The sequence below is a fragment of the Rhamphochromis longiceps genome, linkage group LG11 (assembly GCF_057381845.1).
Source record: "Rhamphochromis longiceps isolate RC_006_pf linkage group LG11, R_longiceps_female_GT1.1, whole genome shotgun sequence".
Lineage (NCBI taxonomy): Eukaryota > Metazoa > Chordata > Actinopteri > Cichliformes > Cichlidae > Rhamphochromis > Rhamphochromis longiceps.
Genome location: NC_140567.1, coordinates 24,524,904 through 24,544,115, shown reverse-complemented (window position 1 = coordinate 24,544,115; position 19,212 = coordinate 24,524,904). Strand labels below are relative to the sequence as shown.

The 19,212-nt window shown below is 42.1% G+C and overlaps 1 protein-coding gene across 2 annotated transcripts; it reads right to left on the bottom strand.

Annotated features, from left to right (window-relative positions):
- Nucleotides 1-3,719: 3,719 nt before the first annotated feature.
- Nucleotides 3,720-18,028, bottom strand: cacng7b (calcium channel, voltage-dependent, gamma subunit 7b). 2 transcript variants are annotated; one of them, XM_085421844.1, is made up of 6 exons: nt 17,800-18,028; nt 12,707-12,902; nt 12,320-12,406; nt 11,256-11,396; nt 8,399-8,544; nt 3,720-5,657 (listed from the first exon to the last, which is right to left on the bottom strand). In XM_085421844.1, exons 2-6 carry the CDS (start codon nt 12,900-12,902, stop codon nt 5,202-5,204), a joined length of 1,026 nt encoding a protein of 341 aa, XP_085277970.1. In that variant the 5' UTR covers nt 17,800-18,028; the 3' UTR covers nt 3,720-5,201. The 2 variants fall into 2 exon arrangements, with proteins under 2 accessions (XP_085277970.1, XP_085277969.1); XM_085421843.1 differs by lacking the exon at nt 17,800-18,028 and having other exon boundaries at nt 12,707-12,929.
- Between the last annotated feature and the right edge of the window lie 1,184 nt (nt 18,029-19,212).

Genomic DNA, 19,212 nt, shown 5'->3' with positions numbered 1-19,212 from the left:
CCTATGTTGTGCTACGAGATCACTACGAAGGCATGACCCCCCTCACCCCCCTCTTATATTAAGGGAATTGGTCTGGATGTGCTTATTGGAGCGTGTGCCACACGCTCATGGTTGCGCGCTCGTAAGTAGCCTATTATGACCAGCTCGTAAGTGCGCGAGCGTTATTGATGTCGATATTTCTTTTTTCCTTTGCTGGAGAGCGACTTGATGGAGCGCCAGTGGGACACTTTTCCTCTGTAGTGATGATGCTGATGATGAGGGCCGCGCTGGTAGTTCTGGGAAATGGAGCACAAGCGCAGCCCCGCAGAGAGAGGGAGAGAGGAGGAGGGGGAGGAGTAAGAGAGAGAGAGAGGGGGGGGGGGGGGGGGTTATAAGACGGAATCAAACATCCACAGGTTAATATCAGTGTATCAGCAATATCAGCAAAAACGGAAATTCAGCAGTAGCGCTGTAATATTAGTGGTAAAATGATCAAATCATCTGGGGAAATTACACAGCTGGTGTGGGATCTCACTGCTGATGGTATAGATCGGATTATTTCACGCGCAGATCTATAAAAATGAAGCCAGAGCTGCTGACCTCACACAGCATTTAGTGCGCATAAAACAGAGTGAGCGAACAATGACCTTCAATAGCTTTAAAATGGCTTTACTGCCTAGTTCAACCTTTCCCTCCCCCCCCTCTCTCTCTCACACACACACACACACACACACACACACACACACACACACACACACACACACACACACACACACACACACACGCACGCACGCACGCACGCACACACAGAGGGGAAGAGGCAGAACCTAATACAGACTGACAGGTCTTTCATGCAGTAATGGTGATGGTGAAAAGAGAGATCCACTCAACACACACACACACACACACACACACACACACACACACACATGAAACTTTGTATGTACACACACAAACAAAAGGCAGGGGAAAACAGAAGTCAACACACGCTCACGGTGTAAAGTACACTATTGCAGAAAAGTGTCCAAACAAGCACAGGCCACGGTTTAATCTCACTTGTTTGCAGCTACAGTCGGGCTTCATTCATCAGGAGAGGCGCTCGCACACAGGAAACCCTCAGTCCAGATGATCACACAGCAGAGTTTACACATTGTTTTAGTTGTATTGACTGTGGATGTTTGACTTTCTGATGTCAAACCAGGCATGCTGCACCTCCTATGCATCTATGCACATGTTTAGCATCTTGCGCTTCATTTTTAATTAATAATGGTTTCAGTCAGAAATATGTGTGTTCATTTTTTTTCTAAAGATTGATATGAGTTACAGCTTGGTCATAAACCACAACGAGGCTGTTGCACTGTACGTATTATTAGTTCACCTACACAACGCCCTCCTTTTTTGTACTTCCTTTGTGACCTTCACCAAAAACTGGCATTTCTGTCTTACTGTGACACACTTTTAAAAGACACAGTGTTCAGCACAGACATCCCTGCTTTTGGAGACAGGAATAAGTAAAAAAATTTTTTTTATATCTCTCACTGTTAATTCTTATCCTTTTTTTCAAGTCTCACTGTGATAAACACAAGTACACATGCCAGCAAATGCAGCCACACACACACACACACACACACACACACACACACACACACACACACACACACACACACACACACACACACACACACCCATACAACACTCTGATCAATTGTTGCCCTCAGGCTGTGCTGGCGTGCTATGACTGAGGAGGGAGTCTAGTTAACACCCAGTGATTCATTGCAGTACAGCATCCATCCACTTGCAGGTTCCCTCAATCAAAGAGAGCAGCCAGAAGCCAGGACAATGTCTAATCACATGACTACAATATTGTAGTAGTAGTAGTAGTGCTATAATATATAAAATAATTAAAATGAAATGGCAACATTTTGAACATCTAACAACAGAAGTGCAAACAGAGCACAATCAACCCACATTAAAAGTTTTGTACAAAAGTGTTGTACAGCAGAGCAAAGTGAGTGTCAGAGACCAACTTTTTAAAAGCAGTGACTTTCTTCTGCATCATATAGCACCAGATTAGACAGCATTAGTATCTTTGAAACACTAAAAAAAGGATTCTTTTGCCCATTTTTTATTTTAGAAAGCTGGTAATGTGGATGAAGATCAGGCTGTTCCGCAGAAGCAAGCACAGCTACACTCTTTTATATAATCATGAGGCAAACGAATCATGAGGCTAGGGATAGAGATGGAAAAACAAAGAGTTGCAGAGATGAAAGGAGTTTAGGAGTTATAAAAGTATTATTAAATACTTCTGAGAATTAAAAGGGAAAGTTATTTTCAGCTGCTCCAAAGTCATTTAGTGAAGCACACTTTAACTGGCTGGAGAAAAAAACTTTAACAGCTACTGTTGATGTGTGCCTGAGCAAGGCACTTGACCCCTTAACTGCAACAGCACAATCAACAAAGACAGCTGCAGGTACACTGGGTGTCATCTCAATTCCAATGTGTGCAAGTGCTTAAAGAAAAAGCAGGGGAGTGTATAACCCTGCATGTAGGTGAAACATGACATCACAATGATCTCACTTTATACTTGTGAGCTGTGAGCTATAATTTTCATCCCACTCATGCAGTGAAGGACATCAGTGTGTTTCCCTATCTCCAGCATCACAGTGATCTTTATAATGAGCCCATATACACTATTATTATAGGGATGTCTCGCTGTGAGAGATGCACCTTAAAACAAACAGCAAATGTGTCTATTATAGAGGAAAGAATTATGTTTCTGATGTGCAGGTTCTTCTTGCCTTGCTCTGGGTTTTGTGATACTGCATCATTTAACAAGCGTTCAACTTCTAGAGCAGGGATGTCAAACTCATTGTACATCATGGGCCGGACCAGTGAAACACCCCTTTCTGTCAGTGTGAAGAAGTTTAACTATGCCTTTAATCGCTATCTTGATATAAGAAAAAGAAGTGCACTTTCAACAACGTGTCTCAATTCTTCTACGTGATAAAGAAATGATGCTGCAATAAATGAAAGAAATCGGTCAGCATGACTCTTTGTGCTAAAATTGTCAGAAATAGATGTGTAAAATTACTGAAAAAGTTCTAGTAGCTCATTTCCCACTGTCCTGTAATTATAAAACAGTTGTTGTTGTTGTTGTTTTTTACTGTGGATCCAATGTAAAAAACAAAAAACAAAACAGACATTTCTTTAGTAAGTGGAAAAGTGTAAACTTTTCTGTCACTTAAATGTTTATCTATTAGTGTTTTATGAATAGCCAAGGGGAAGGAAAAGTTGTAAGACTTATGAAAGCACAGTTAAAAATCCAAAATGTGTATCCTTCTTCACAACTGGACTCTTTTCTGGGAAGATTCTGGCCCCCGGGCCTTATTTTGGACACCCCTGTTCTAGACCGTCTGAGAAAGCACCTCACTACATTTCAAAACCACCACAAAATAATCACGTGTGGCTACAAACATCTTACAGAAGAGCCTCCTATGTCTGCTGGTACAGGGAATCCATCCCAGAGAGAGATGCTGAAGTCTGTTTATCCGTAGTTTATTAACAGAAAATTAATCTGCAACTATTAAAATCTATAAATCATGTTAATTATTACTGAAAAAAAATCTGCATCATTATGTGAGGATTTTATGTTCCCTGCCTGAGAGCAAGCTGAATGTGTTGAAAACTCTGGAACTGCAATGAAAAATTATAACAAATTTTTAATCGTCATTTGTCGGCATTTCATAGACACAGGGATCACTCAGAGACTCATCAACACACAGAAAGAGCTCAACGTTATATTTTTTAGTTTTTCACATTATTTCAGATATTCTAAAAACTTTGTACTAATGCTGTCACAAATGCCTGCCAAACAAGCTGCAATAATAAAATGTTAAATTAAATGTTGCCTTTAATGGTGTGTGCCGCTGTTCGTTAAGCAGCAAGTAAAAATGCAATTAATACTTAGTTGTGACTTTTTCCAGATAGACATTTACAGCTACAAAGCTTTTAAAATCTTTCTAATCATTCTTTAAAGTTATGTGTCACTCCTGATTTGTATCGTTCACAAACACTCGTCTCATCATCGTCATACATTCCTTACATGAGTGTAACTTTGTCATCTGTGCTGCACCAGCCATAGACACACAGTGGAGGTCAGGGAAGCAGGAAGAGTGCATTAAAGTAGTGAACCAGACCCATGGCTGATACCGGGGTCAGTGCAGGACAGTGGCCAGTAGAGGGCATCAGCCGCCTGTATCATTGTTGGGTGGTTCCTCCTTCAAACCAGCATGCCTGCATCCTGAGGGCGTGTTGTTGACTGTGGTGTGCCTGTTGCAGAGTCTTCCTCCAAAGCAGAATGAGTCAGACCTTTCATTGATGTAATTTGTGCCAAAGCTTCATTTACAGTTTACTACAGACACCCTCGTGAGCAATTATATACAGCAAGTTAGAAATTTGTATCTTATACAAAGATGTAAAACAGTAAGTTGATTTCTCCTGACGATGTTTCATTGCATCATCAATTTCTGTGTTTTTTTTATTTTCACACGATATCCATACACAGTTTTCTCAATTCAGCATTACTTCTTTTTAAAACTATTTTTAATTCATGATATTGATCACTCTAACTTGACAGTGTGAGTTGTGAAACTGAATTGATGATTTACTAAATTCAGAGAAGACAATAGAATATTTAACTGCATTTGCCATTTGGTAAAAATGTACATAGTTCATGTATCGGCATAGTATATGTATGTTAAAAAAAAAAGCTATGTGCATTCTCTCTTTGTGAAGAGTGTTTTGCATTGTACATTTCCAAGTGCATACAAATTTCCTGCAGCACTGCAGTATCTCCGTATTATACCGCAGCCCCACGCTCTGTCTGCCTCACTCTCCCTCGCTGGTATCTCCTCTGTAACTCAGCTTAACCTTCTATGTCTTTCTAGGAATCACTTTTTCCTCCCATTTATTTCTCCCTTCTTCCATGTTTTGTCCTATTTGTTTCTCTCAGTCCACAGTTTTTGTTAAAGCTTCCCGCTCAATCTCCAAAACTGCCTTTGATCTCAGTTCATATTTGCTCCAAAACTAACATTTGAAAATATATTTGGTCTCCTTCCACTTCCTCTGACATGATCTGCAATTCAAGCTCAACATTTACTGTCATCACATATAAATGTACATGATTATGAAGAGTCTACTTTCCTTCCTGAAGCTCCTTATTCCTAACAGGGGGAAGCGCTCATGTGCACGTGTGTGTGATAATGAGGGGGAGGTACGGGTGATGGAGGCATGGCCATTGGAAGAGCCTGGCCCTGGGGATGTGAGGAGTGAGACCTGGGCAGGGTGTGTGTGGAGGGATAACCGGTAGGCTGTGGGGGCATCTGGTAGCTTCCTGCGGAAGAAGAGCCAGAAGGTGGGCTGCCTGGACCAACCGCTTGGAGGTTGCTTTTTGATGGGGCTGGCGGAGTCTGGTTAAGCTGGATGGAGATGTCGCTGGAGGCCTCAGAGGTGCTGCGTCCACGTTTTGGTGGGGGCCAGGAGGAGTCTGGTTGGAGGAACTGGCCGCTATAGTCGCTGCTCTCAGACAAGCGGGGGCGGTAGAGCGCAGGGTGGGGGCGGTACATCTCTTCTTCTGCATAACGTTTCATGAACAGATAGACTGACATCACACCGGCCCCCTAAAGAGATGAGCGAGATTAGATTATATGTGACAGTGCGTATTTTGTTCAGAGACAACATTTCAAAGAAACAGTAACGAGTAGGTGTGTGGGATGTGATTATAAATGACTAATAAAAGGAGACATGAAGAAGAATGTATAAAATAAATTTAAAGGTAAAACAATAGCCAACAAGGAGTCCGGAGAAAAGAAAAGACGAGGGAAAAATCAGAGGAGACAGTTAGTTTACACTGAATCAGCCACTGCAGCACATTAAGAGCAGGGCCACTGATGACAGGAGAGAGGAAGCTGCAGGACGGGGAGGAGGAAGGAGAGAAGGAAGGGATATGTGAAGATGAGGACTCACGTGAAACTGCACCATGCACGAATTCACACATGAGCACAGCTGTACGGAAACCCTGCTGTTCTGCATCATAACCACTAATACCTCACATTACCTTCAGAATACAGATCATCACACTCAGCAGGGAGTACCTGCACCATACAAACTGTGTTGCACGTGTGCAATCAGACACTCAAGCACACACTATAGCCCCTGTCAGACATCTCTCATATATTACAGCATCAGCTTCATGGTCACTTTTTCTTAATGCTGGCTTGTCAATTTTTAAGCAGCACAAGTTTGAACTACCTCCAGTCACATTACAGGAAAGCAGGCACAATATTACAACTTCACGTGTGTCTTCTGTTACTTTGTGAGCTGTTAAACTCCTAACATGGGGACATTTGGCATGATGCATTTTTGCTATTCTAAATCCACAAGAGACAAGAAAAGTCTTTCTCTTGAAGCCTGTGTGCCAGCGGTGTATCGCAGCTTTCTCTCAGCTGCAGAGATCCTGCTCTTAGTTACACTAGTGGAAACAACAACAAAGTGTTGATAGGACACTTTAAATTGTTGTGTTCAAAAGTGTTGTTATACTTCACAACAGTCAATACTGGCAATGTTTTTCGACAGATGTGAAGCAAACGTAATTGATTAGTGTAGGTGTGTTTCTAGGATATATATATTTTTAAGAGGAATGGCACAATAAGAAGGAGTCATAGAGACTATGGGAAAACATAAATGTCTTTCAAAAATAAGGATTGTGTTGAAAATTTGGTTAGAAGTGATCTTCAAGTCTGTTGTGTTCTGATACACTTTTTTCAATGCTCTTAATATTTTTCTATCTAACATTCACACTCTGATGGATGCATTTGGCCCAACGATAGTTGGCATGCAGATTGGAATTGAACCACCAACCTTCCAATTACTAGGTAACCTGCTTCACCACCTGAGCTACAGCCACCCAAATTTCTACAGTGCATTAGAGTACAAATCACTTTTAAACACATGTTCATAAAATGCTTTAATCAATGCAACTTAAGCACTTTATCTGCTTTATCCAGAATCTTAGAACTGTAGTAGCATGAGGAAACCAATGAAGAGACAGGGAGGACATGCAAACTCCACACAGGGAGTCCCCCGCCCACCACAAGATTCAAACCAACATCTGCTGTGAGGCTGACAGACCTAACCCCTGCACCACCAGCACAATATGTAATATAGACACAATATATTACTAACAACAGAGCTGATAATGGTCGAGGTTTGGAAATAATCACTAACAGCTTCTTCTCTTCTGGGAATGCTTTCCACAAGGTTTAGGAGTGTGTTTACAGAAATTTTTGACAATTCTTTCAGAAGGGCATTTGTGACATCAGACACTAACGTTGGATGAGAAGGCCTCGCTCAAGTTTCCCTTCTAATTCATCCCAAAGATGTTCTGTCGGGTTAAGGTCAGGGCTAATCCACGTCTTTATGGACCTTCCTTTATGCACTGGTGCTCAGTCATGTTGGAACAGGACCGTTCCGAAAGTGTTCCCACAATGTTGGGAGCATGAAATTGTCTAAAATGTCTTTGTATGCTGAAGCATTAAGATTTCCTATCACTGGAAATAAGGGGCTGAGCCCAGACCTGAACAACAACCCCACACTAGAATCCCCCATAATCCCCTATACTCAAAAACTACTGGTCTCCTGGCAACTGCCAAACCCAGACTCGTCCATCAGATTGCCAGATGGAGAAGAGAAGATTCGTCACTCCAGAGAACACATCTCCACTGCTCTATAGTCCAGTGACAGCGTGCTTTACACCGCTGCACGTGGCGCTTTACTTTGTGGTTGGTGATGTAAGGCTTGGATGCAGCTGGGTGTCCATAAAAACCCATTCCATGAAGCTCTCTATGCACTGTTCTCGAGCTAATCTAAAAGAATCAGCATCTGCTGACCCTGCTTTGTGATTTTACGTGGCTTATCACTTCATAGTTAAAATGCTGTCAGTCCCACTCATTTCCACTTTGTTATAAAACCACTAACAGCTGACCGTTAGCCACGAGGAAATTTCACGCTCGCACTTGTAAAGGTGGCATGGAAGTGGCCACAGGTGTACAAAGGAAAGAACACCTGAATTCATTGATTTGGATGGGTGAGTGAATACTTTTGGCAATATAGTGCTTTTGCACACTCTGATACTCTGAGGCAGACACCTAACACAGGAATGGGAATCTGGAGATGCCCCTGATGCAGTGGGAATATTTTAATGAAGCAGTGAGGAAAATATTGTATAAGCGAACCATGTCTGAATGACAAAATGCTGTGCTTTAACAAAAAGATGAAGCAGCTTCACGTTTTCATGTCTGAAAAGGGCCTCTCACTCTCTTTCCCAAATTTGCTAACTAGCACACACAGAGCCTCGACTGACCTCTTTGAGTAAGAAGGAAGAGGCAGCGAAGGCAAAGGACCAGCCGTAGTGGTAATTGAAGAACTGCTCAGGCTCTCTGGGACGGTTCATCACCTCGTCATTAATACTGGAGATGTAGAGCACCAGCCCCACCACCAGACTGAGGCCTGCACACAGCACATTAACAATGACACTGAGCGTAAGAAAGAAAGTCACATACAAAAGTGATCCAGACAGCCACACCAATGTGTGCAGAGTGAAAGAGAAAGATGGGGAGGGGCCAGGCCAGCTAATTAGCTTTCAAAATACTTACACTGATCGAGAAATGGAAAAGACACCAGAGAGACAGACGAGAAATTTCATATCAGTTATTCACAAAGACCTTTGAACATTTTTCCTTTTACAATGAAAAAAGTCTTTTTAAAAAATAAGATTCTTTTTGCAAAAAATAAAATAAAAAGAAATAAAATAGAGCATACTGTCACTGTGGATTACTTTCAGCGGCAAATGATTTTAACATGCAGTTAACATGTAACTAGGTTCAGGATTCAAAAGCACTTTTGTGACAATTTGATTTAAAAAGGATATATCAGGATATATCAACGTAACCTGTCACACCACCTTTGTGTTTTTCCAGGTTTAACCATAACACCAGTGTTTCTATAACCAAGTGCTTAACACACCTTTAACCACCTCAAACATAATCCTGTAAAAAAGTTTCAAATCCTTTAGTTTTTATGATGTGAGGATTGCAACACATTACAAGGAAAGCCACATTCTTTTTAATATATGAGTGGATGAATGAACATGCTGGCATACTGTATGTCATTCATATCCTCATCAGGCAAATAAATAAATACATAATAATAAATCTTCATTATAAAAATGTCTTATTATGCTAGCACAACTTAATTAATAACTTAATTCACTAAGACAGACTGGCAGCATGTCAGGGTATGAAAGGTGGGAAAATGAATTACTGGGAGGAAAATTATAATTTAAGTATTATAAGGTTCTCTTATAATGACTGCTGTTTCTGATTAGGTGTATGTAAGGATATTTCTCTTTATTAAACAGTTAACAGTTACTTGCTATTTATCTTAAGGCAGAAGAAGAAGAAACCCTGAAAAAAACCCACTTAAAATGTAACAAAAGAAAGAGAATAATTCTGCTCCTCTAACATAGCATGCTAATTAAAGTCATGCAGTCAGAATTGATGCAGCATGCTGTGAAAACTTGAATATGTTATAGTGAAAAATTCAGTATATTCACTGTACTGGAAACAGAAGTGCCTTTCAAACGTGAACGGATGATCTGGAATCAGCCAGAAGCATCCCATACAACATTTAAACCTCTCTTTTCCAGGAACACTTACCTGCCCTCCACCTTACTTTGGCTATGTTAAAATTATGAGATGCAACATATGGCCAACATCACAGTATCAATATTCAAAGACAGCATCATGCTGTAAGCAGCGAATATGAATATTTCACCGCAACATTCAAGTGCACTACAGGGCTGTCAAGTGCTTATGCCCTCTACGTGAATGGCCTGGTTTCGTTGTTGACTTAAATTTGAAACGCGTGGGAAATGCAGAAACCGTGCTGCTGTCAATCCTGCAGCAGAAGTACATCTTTATCTGAGTTAATGCCTGAAAATCCAAAGGAACACACAGGCACGTGCACAGTCAGAGGCAGGAAAAGAAGAAGTGTTGAGTGTGAGACAAAGGGGAAGCAAACATGAAGGTAAATGGTGCAAGGAGGCGTGCAGCTCATCTGTGGTGTGTTTGTTGGGGGAAGAGATAAACAGAAAAAGAGAGGGAGGGAAAGCGAGTAACAGAGAGAGCGGGAGAGCCTCTAACCAAGATTAAACATCTGTGGCCCCATGCTGTTTTTTTATTTCCTGCGCTGAATACTGTTATGTTAACCAGAACAGGGTGCCATTGCACCCAGCCTGCCAATACAAACTACAATATTTACCAGACTACAGCGTCAGAGATGCCAGTGGAACATCCTTCCGCACACACCACTGCAGCAACAATGACTCAGAAATAATATCCTTTGAATGAAGGGGTGAGGAAAGGAATAGGAGGAAGGAGAGGGGCTGGGGAGGGAGGGTTGAGAGGGGTGTGTAGTAGGGAAGGCAGGAGGAAGGCACAGAGAGGCTTAGTGCAGCAGAGTATGTAAGCAATTTGATACACTTGCACCTTATTATCACCCTATTATCAAAATAAGGCATAAAGTAAAACACTGTGACACTCCAGCAGAGGCTATAAACATTATGTAACCTTCATTACATAACATTTATTACCTCGTATACTCTGAAATGGCATGTCGAAGTCATCATATCAGACTCTGCGTGATACTCCTCTGAGCTCTGCAGTCACGCTTCCTCCTCAAAAGTGCGTGTTAGGAGAAAGAACCGCCAGAGAACACAAGCTCCAATGTGGCCACTGACGATCAGGCTGAGCACCAGAAACGGGAGCATTACCGCCATCTGCTGTTCAACAAGACCGGCTGCACTAATGAAGAAAATGCTGCTGAAAAACCTGCTTAAGCTGCTTAAGAAATATTCAAAGGTTTTTGCAATTTTTTTTAACACTCTTTTAAAAATATGCCACTAAAATATGGAGGAAGAGCTACTCCTAATTAACAAGTTAATAAAGTTTATACGAGACAAAGTCAAATGAAAAACCCAGCGGGAACATTCAAAGCAAATCCATTGACCTTTTCTATTGACACTCCCCACACCTGCATCACAGACCAGAAATAGAGCTGTGATGGAGTGTCTGCATGTGTGACACAGGACACACCAGGACGCTGTAATCAATCACAGAGTGAGGGAGCAGTAACAGCAGGACATGAGTAATGGGTCCCACCTGAGAGGATGAAGAAGATGCCGGACACAAAGGCCAGGATGGTGCGCTGAGGTCGGATGTGTCCGATGTTACTGATGACGAAGGCAGTGAAGACAAAGAGCAGCGACACCATCGGGAAGGGCGTGGCCGTACGCACCATCTCTGGAGGAAGGAGAGGTCACAGTGTTAAATGCACGTTTTAGGATGTGACCTTAAACTGGGGAGAGAGGAGATGATAATCTTGGCCTTAAAAGAGTTAAATTACATTATTTTTTTATGTCTTGCATGTTTCATAAGACTTATGTCTCATCCTAGATGAATTGAGCATGAATTGAATAAACTTTTTTTTTTTTTTACAATGGGGTCACGTCTACGAGGAAAGTCCTATAAAACTTGTAAAACACAAACATTTCTACTTGGAGACAACAGGAATTTGTCATTTCCCCCCCTCTAATTCCTTGTAATTTTCTTCTTTCTGACTTCTGACAACAATATATAAATAAATGGCATTACAGCAATTGCAGATATACAAAATATAATCACTCACTCTCTACAACCCAGACAGACCACTGAGGTCACCAGGCTCAAATGTTTTACGTTTTCAGAGTCAGATCTCAGTCCACAAAGGGTGCTTTCAGTTAGTGTGGATACATTGTCTGTGCGTACATTCAAAAACAGACTCAAAACCTTTTTATTAACACAGTCCTACACTTAATACGTGCTATATAAATAAAATTTGTAGTGAAATATCTAATAGATTATGGAGTTAAATCACTGAATTTACTAATTCATTGGTAATCTACTGCAATCTGAAGGGTTTAACACAAAACATATTATACCTCATGCAAAGTCTTTACCATGAAAAAATAAAACCTTTGAATCACTGGATGAATAATTTTTCTAAATTCAACATCTTTGGATTTCTTTTTCTCAAACTTGTCAACTTACAGAACCTGCTGATGAATTTTAACACTGATGAACTGCTGCACTCAAACATCAGTACCCTCAAACAGTCAGCAGGGGGACACCGCCGCAGGCTCTCACACAGTAGATGAAGTGTAATGCCACTGCTGTGTTTTACTCACTCAGGATGTTCGCAGTGTTTTCAGTGGTGATCTCTATATCGGGCTCGGTGAAATACTCTGACGCAACACATCTCCCATTTTCTGATCCTGTGAGCAACCACAAAAGGTGGAAAATGTTGGGGTTGGTCAAGGATCAAAGTCAGTGGTGCATGAAGAAACACACTAAAATCAAAAGAGCATGTGGGTCTCTGCAGTCCTGCTCACAGGTAACGATCATGTTTTGTGACAGCTATGATTCCAAAGGCCGGAAGGTTGCTAGCTGTCTTTTCTCTGATTTCTGCTCTCTCACTCTGTTGCTCTTTCTGTGTGTTTGTCACTGCGTGATGATCAAATATGAATTCAGTCATTCTTTGCATATATATATATACATGTGCTGTATCTTCCTACCAGCCACAAAGCAAACTCTCCAGAGGCCTGAATGGAGCGCCATCTTCACCTCCTGGCTCTGGTTCTGCTGTAGGATGATTCCCTCCACCATTATGAGCCAATAGTCCGTGGACACAGCCACCCCGACCAGCAACAGTCCGCAGGCGCCGAACACTGTGGACAGGATGGTTAACGCACGGCTGCTACACGTACTCATCTGGAAGGCAGGATGAGAGAGGCACATCAAAACTGCAGACAGAAATATAGGTAGATATGGAAGGGCTCACTAAGGGGAGGTCATTAGAGACGGGAAACTCTGAGACAGACATGTGACACGCTCACATGGGGAAAAAGAGCTACAGGCTATCCTCCTGTCCTGCCTTGTTATTGCTAAAGAAGAGTTAGTGACACATTCACTGGCAACCAATCCTGTTTAAGGTTAGAGAGGAGCCAACAAAACGAATGATGAATTCACAAATAAAATTATGAAAGGACTAAAAAAAAAAAGCAGAAAAACAGATACACAGATTAGGAAGGAGAGTTGAGGTCTTACGTGACTCACACATGGTCTTTCTGTGACTTAATTCTGGTTGACCGGGAAAGACTTGAACATGCTGTCTGTATAGATTCAAGAGTTTCTGTGTCTGTGTAGCCTCTGCTTAATTTGGAACCTTGTTCAGTGTCATCAGCTTCATAAGTAATGGAGGCATGCGAAACACAGAGAAGGCTGATGCTTACTGTAATTTGTTATAGCTATATTGTGAGGTTTATTACAATAATGAAGATGACTTGTCAGCCTGAGAGTTTGAATATTTTCCTTTGATTTGTATTCACTGCAGTGTTTGCAAAAGTGGAGGACATCAGGCTGACGTTCCTTTCACTTTTCAAAATCTTATACTTGCCCCCCTTTGCTTTTCCTGCTAAAAATCTCTTTAAATCCAGATGAAGGAAGAGAAGAGAGAACAGCTTTCAGGTACTATGATGCACAACATGCCTAACGAGCTTAATGAGCCTAATGAGCAGACGTGAGTGTCTGCCAGACGGTCTTCACCCTGGTTTTTCCCTTACCTTATTAACACAGGTTTTTTGAGCTGCATAGTGTGTGGTGATCACCTGCAGACACTCCCACTAACTAATCATGGTGTTTGCATTTCTTTACACATTTCCCTATGTATGATCATATAATCTTTAAACATTCTTAACACTCCTTAGAAAAATATGTTTCTCTAGCTTTAGACGGCTAATTAGGTCCAACTGTCAACATTTGAAATCACTTAGATGCTGGAGATGTGTCTGGAATGACTTGCATTTATCAGCAGCTGCACACTTTTTTAGTTTGTGATTTTCACATTCTTGCAGTGTGTGCAGCAATTAAGATGAAATAAATAAAACCTGACAGTGTAATAGAAGCATTAAATAAGCACTGCAATCTGACATAAGCCACTAAAAACTACTTTAGTGTCCTAGTGCTTACTAAGGAAACATCATTTTTCAGGGCTGTGTTCATCGAAACTGTGGGCTATAGGTAGAATAAGTAATCCATCCATCCATCCATCCTCTTCTGCTTATCCAATTCAGTGTCGTGGGGCTGCCATTGTGGGAGAGGCAGGGTACACCCTGGACAGGTCACAGAAAACCATTCCACCTATTTATAATCACTAATTAACCCAACCCCACTAACTGCATGCTTTTGAACTGTGGAAGGAAGCCAGAGAGAACATGCGAACTCCACACAGAAAGGCCCTGGCCCAGATGGTGGATTTGAACCCAGTACCTTCTTGCTGTGAGGCAACAGTGCTAACCATTGCGCTCTAGAATTAAGTAGCCACTTTAAAATATAACCCTTAGCTTGCTTGAGACCAGAGTTGATTTTCACCACACCATGGATGGTTTTTCACCCTTACCATCCATCCATCCATTCGCTTCCGCTTATCCTTTTCAGGGTCGCAGGGGGTGCTGGAGCCAATCCCAGCTGTCATAGGGCGAGAGGCGGGGTACACCCTGACAGGTCGCCAGTCTGTCGCAGGGCCAACACACAGGGACAGACAACCATTCACACCTAGTGGCAATTTGGATTATCCAATGAACCTATCCCCACAAGCTGCATGTCTTTGGACGGTGGGAGGAAGCCGGAGTACCCGGAGGGAACCCACGCAGACACTGGGAGAACATACAAACTCCACACAGAAAGACCCCGGCCTGATGGTGGAATTGAACTCAGGACCTTCTTGCGGTGCGGCAACAGTGCTAACCACCGTGCCGCCGTGCTGCCCCTTTTTCACCCTTACACCATCTAATTTTGGTAAACAAGTAGCAACTCATTTGGGTAGGTTCTCAGTCATCCAGGTCATGGCAATCTAAGGAGCTTGGAAAGAAAGCAAAAGAACTTCTTTAAACAACAACTCAAGCTTCAACCTCTTGTTCTTTCAGTAGAGGACGGGAGTGGAATCATCCATGTTCTTCAGCTGATGTAACACGTTGCTTTAAGGTTTGAAAAATGTGCGCTTGAGCCTTTCCTCAGCATATCACTGCTGCTCTGAGCTCTTATTTGAACTCACACTACACTGTTTCACGGTCATTAATAAAAATCTCCACAGTTTCTTGCATCACCCCTTGTAAATCCTGACCCCCTTTTTGCTGCACAGAAACTGCAAATCCATTATTCACACCTATTAAACATACGACAATACATCTGCATAAAATAATGACTTAAAAAAGTAACGCTCAGGGTCGCAAATTAATTTAACAGCGTGGGCCATTTATCGTGCACCTCCGACGGCTGTGACAACAGAAACTTTAATGTCAAATAATGACTAAAACATGAGAACCACTTTATTATTCTGCTCTCTCTTTGTATGACAAACCTTTGAGTCTTTGAGAAGTCTGGTTACAAAAAAAAGTAGTCTACTGGGGAACAAACTCTTAAAGATTAAGCCTGGTCTCGTCTTATCTGGACACCCATTGTGGGAGATGTGACCACTAAGTTCCCTCAGTTTCTATGCAGCAGCAGGGATGAATAGAGTTTCTTTTGTGCGCTAGGCACAATAATGATGTGTAAGAACAGAACTGGGTGATGGTAGAGGGTACACATTAGAGAAATAGTCTGAGAAATGACAAGTTTGGGCATCTGAAAGGATGAAAGAAGCAGATGAAGTAAGGATTGCATTACTAATGGGGCAGACAGAAGTGAGGAACCACAACCACAAAAAGTCCAGTCAGACAAACACATGAAAGATGGAAAGCCACTGAGATTAAAAGGAAAACTTACAAGATACATAAAGGGCAGGATACAAATTGGCACTGTCATCTGCCACACAAGGGAACAACTGAGGATTTGCATGGGCTTAAGCTGCACATGAGTTTCCTGCTGCCCTGGTCTTAACTTTCCTTCTTTAACTGGGGGGTCTAAATCACACGGCAGGCCAATTTCAGCTCCCGCTGCCACAGTAACAGTCGACTGGTGCTGAAAAGTTTAAGTTAAAGAGTTCAAGGCAGGGTCACCGTGAACTCAAAAACAACTCCGTGAAATGACACAGCATGATTGGAGGGATAGACCGATGAGGTATAAAGATAAGATCAGAGGACACAGAGGAGTGGGCTCACGAAGAAATAATCACACTTCCCAACTTGTTGGAGGAAATGCCAGAGTGGTCAGAAACGAGTGTGAATCAAAGTGGAGTTGCAAAATTGCACAAACGAGTTGATGTGCCCGAGTTGCTCGCCTAGGCTTGTTCAGCACCACGGACAGCACCCTGTTTTCAGACTTGTTCAGCACCACGGACAGCACCCTGTTTTTGAGCACAACGTCATAGAAACACACTGAAATCCAAGAACAACAACAAAAATACGACCTGCTGGCTCGTAAGAGATTGGGATTAAAAATTAAAAGCACTGATTTATTGTGCCAGAAATCTTCTAAAGGGCTGCTGTGGCTTTTGAAGAAATAAGCACTCAGACTTAAGATTGGGTTTGAGTTTGAAAAAAAGAGCAAAGGAGAAAAAAAATCAGTTTCCTGTTAGATTTGTGATAACAATCCCATTTTAGTGCTCTGACACAGCCCCTCAGCTCCTTCATCCTGAAAGCAATGAGCCAATTGAATTGGTTAGATAGGAGCCACAAGGGGGACAAAAGGTTTAATTCACTCCAATCTGTCACAATCTGCAGACTGACATCACCTGTAAGCCTCTCAGGAAAGAGACACCAAGAAAGAAAGAGGCAGTAATGGAAAAGAGGAGAGGATGTGAAAGAAACAACCCAGCTTAAATAAAACGAAAGCAAAAGCAGCAGAAAGAAGAGAAGATGGGGACGAACTACGTGTGGAGAGATCTTTTAAAGACAGGCACAGAAGGAGTGTATCGAGAAGATATAGGTTAACACGAGAAAAGACCTTGGCCCAAAAAATGGAAGGAGTACTCGACATGGACGCGCACGACGGGAGTGCGCGTACCCCGAATTAAAAGGTGTGCACTGGTTGTCAGCCCTGGAGAAATCAATGAAACCACTCATTAGGAAATAAAAGACTTCACGGGAACTAAACGTGGATACCATGACTCAGTAGAAGGTTTTGCTCGTGGTTTCTGCGCAGACACACTCTGACAATCCACTCGCATCATTTCTTTCTCTTTTTTTCACGGTGCAAAGCGGATAGATAAACACTGCCACTATACTCTCACGTACCCGCAAAAGAACACCCTAGTACTGAGTGAGGCAGTCACACGAGCATCTATACGGGTTTGTTTAGCCCCCCACCCCCGCAGCTGTCACACGCACTCACACGCGGAGTTTTGAGATGATAAACACAGAGCAGGGAACATGTGAGCGACTCACGTTGAAAAACCGGAATGGGTAAAATAAATAGAGCTGCTCAACGACTTAGCTGTCAGGTAAGAACATTTTTTGCCCCCCACCACCACCTCGCGTGCGCTCTCACTGGAGCACGAGCGGCTATCTTTACGCTAACACGACTTATGAATTCAGCTCTTTTCACAGCTGTCACACAGGCACGTACATTTTAAGTCGGGTTAAAAAGACGAAACAAAACGGGGAGTCATGATTATAATTCCTACGAAAAGACGCATAAATGCAGGTATTCAATGAGAGGGGGAAATACTCACCGTGCCACGAGAGTCGTGCGCACACGTCAGTAAGCCAAGAAACCTCACACCAGGGAGGCTTGCTGGGGTTTTGTCTCTCCTCTCACTCTCTTCTCTCCTTTTCCCCCTTTCCTTCTTACTCTCTCTCTCTCTCCCTGTCTTCTTCTCTCCTCTGTGTGTTTTCCCTTAAGCCCCCTTACCCATCCTCTAAAATTCCTCACTCTCTCTTTCACTCCGTCTGTCCCAGGCACTGCGGTGGATCGGTTCAGGAAGCTACTTTGGTTAACAAAGAGACATACTGTAGCGGGAGCAGGGGGGTAAAAGTGTCGAAGGGAGAGAGAGTGAGAGAGAAAGAGAGAGAGTATATGTGAGTATGTGTGTGTGAGAGAGAGAGGTGGAGTGGAGTGATGTCATATCGCACTTCACTGTATAAACTGTTGTATAGTAATACTCACTCATCCTTTTTAACATCAATTTTTCTGGATGTGTTGTCACATTTAAAGAAAATAATATAGGCTTTTTTTTTTTAATACTTGCTTTTGTACTCACTCTTTAAAACTCTTTGAAACTGTCCCAGCAACCTTCACAGAAGCTGCCATGAGCATACAGTTTCTATAAATTACTTGATGTCACATCTTTTAAAATGATTTTAAGGGAATAAATAACGTCCATGTGGTAAACATTTGCAATAATTTTCTCACACGATGAACAGTAATATACAATATTATATATCACTATATAATAAATATAACGTTTTCCAGCCAAGAGAAGCTGAACGAAAAAAGTTGAGGACTCATTAGTGAGTATCTTTAGGGATGGAAAGGGTGAAAAACTCCAAATTTCACACATTTGCTGTGTGGAGTTTTGAAAATAAACACAAACGATAGATTACCTACCCTCAGTATCGCACAGTAGATAACTAATGACTGAATAAGGACTTTCATTCAACCCCACAGTACTGATGAATATCAGAAAAACGTGTAGTAACCTCTCCTTCACGTTCTCCTCCTGTCCCCTCCTTCTTTGTCTCCTGTGGTCTGTGTCCCTTACTCTATTTTTAGCTGGCTGGTGGAGGATTCATATATTTTTAGCAACGATATCAATAGTCTACAGCACACTCTGACCTCAGGGCACGAGCGAGAACGAGAGTGAGAGATTAAGGGGGGCGAGAATAAGAGACTGAGGCGCGATAGGAGCGACGAAGGATAGAGATAGAAGCAGAGGAGGCAGTGGCGAAGGAGGGGGATGATATCGTGTCAGAGTGACAGTGAATGATGGACTGCACATACAACTCCAACCACTGAGCGCTGGTGGTTCAGTTACACCAAGGCTGATGCTGTCAGTGCTAGAGAAAAGATTGTGATGGAAGTTAAGAATCAGCTTTAGATGTAAAAGAAACAGGCTGATGAGGAAAAGTGTCATTACGTGCTTTAT

Excerpts from the sequence above, each read along its gene's own strand:
- cacng7b (XM_085421843.1), bottom strand. The coding sequence starts at position 12,929 with ATGTGCCTCTCTCATCCTGCCTTCCAGATGAGTACGTGTAGCAGCCGT. Across the intron at positions 12,407-12,706 it reads GAGAGTTTGCTTTGTGGCTG|GATCAGAAAATGGGAGATGT; the intron begins GTAGGAAGATAC and ends GGTTGCTCACAG. Across the intron at positions 5,658-8,398 it reads CTTCCTTCTTACTCAAAGAG|GGGGCCGGTGTGATGTCAGT; the intron begins GTCAGTCGAGGC and ends TCATCTCTTTAG.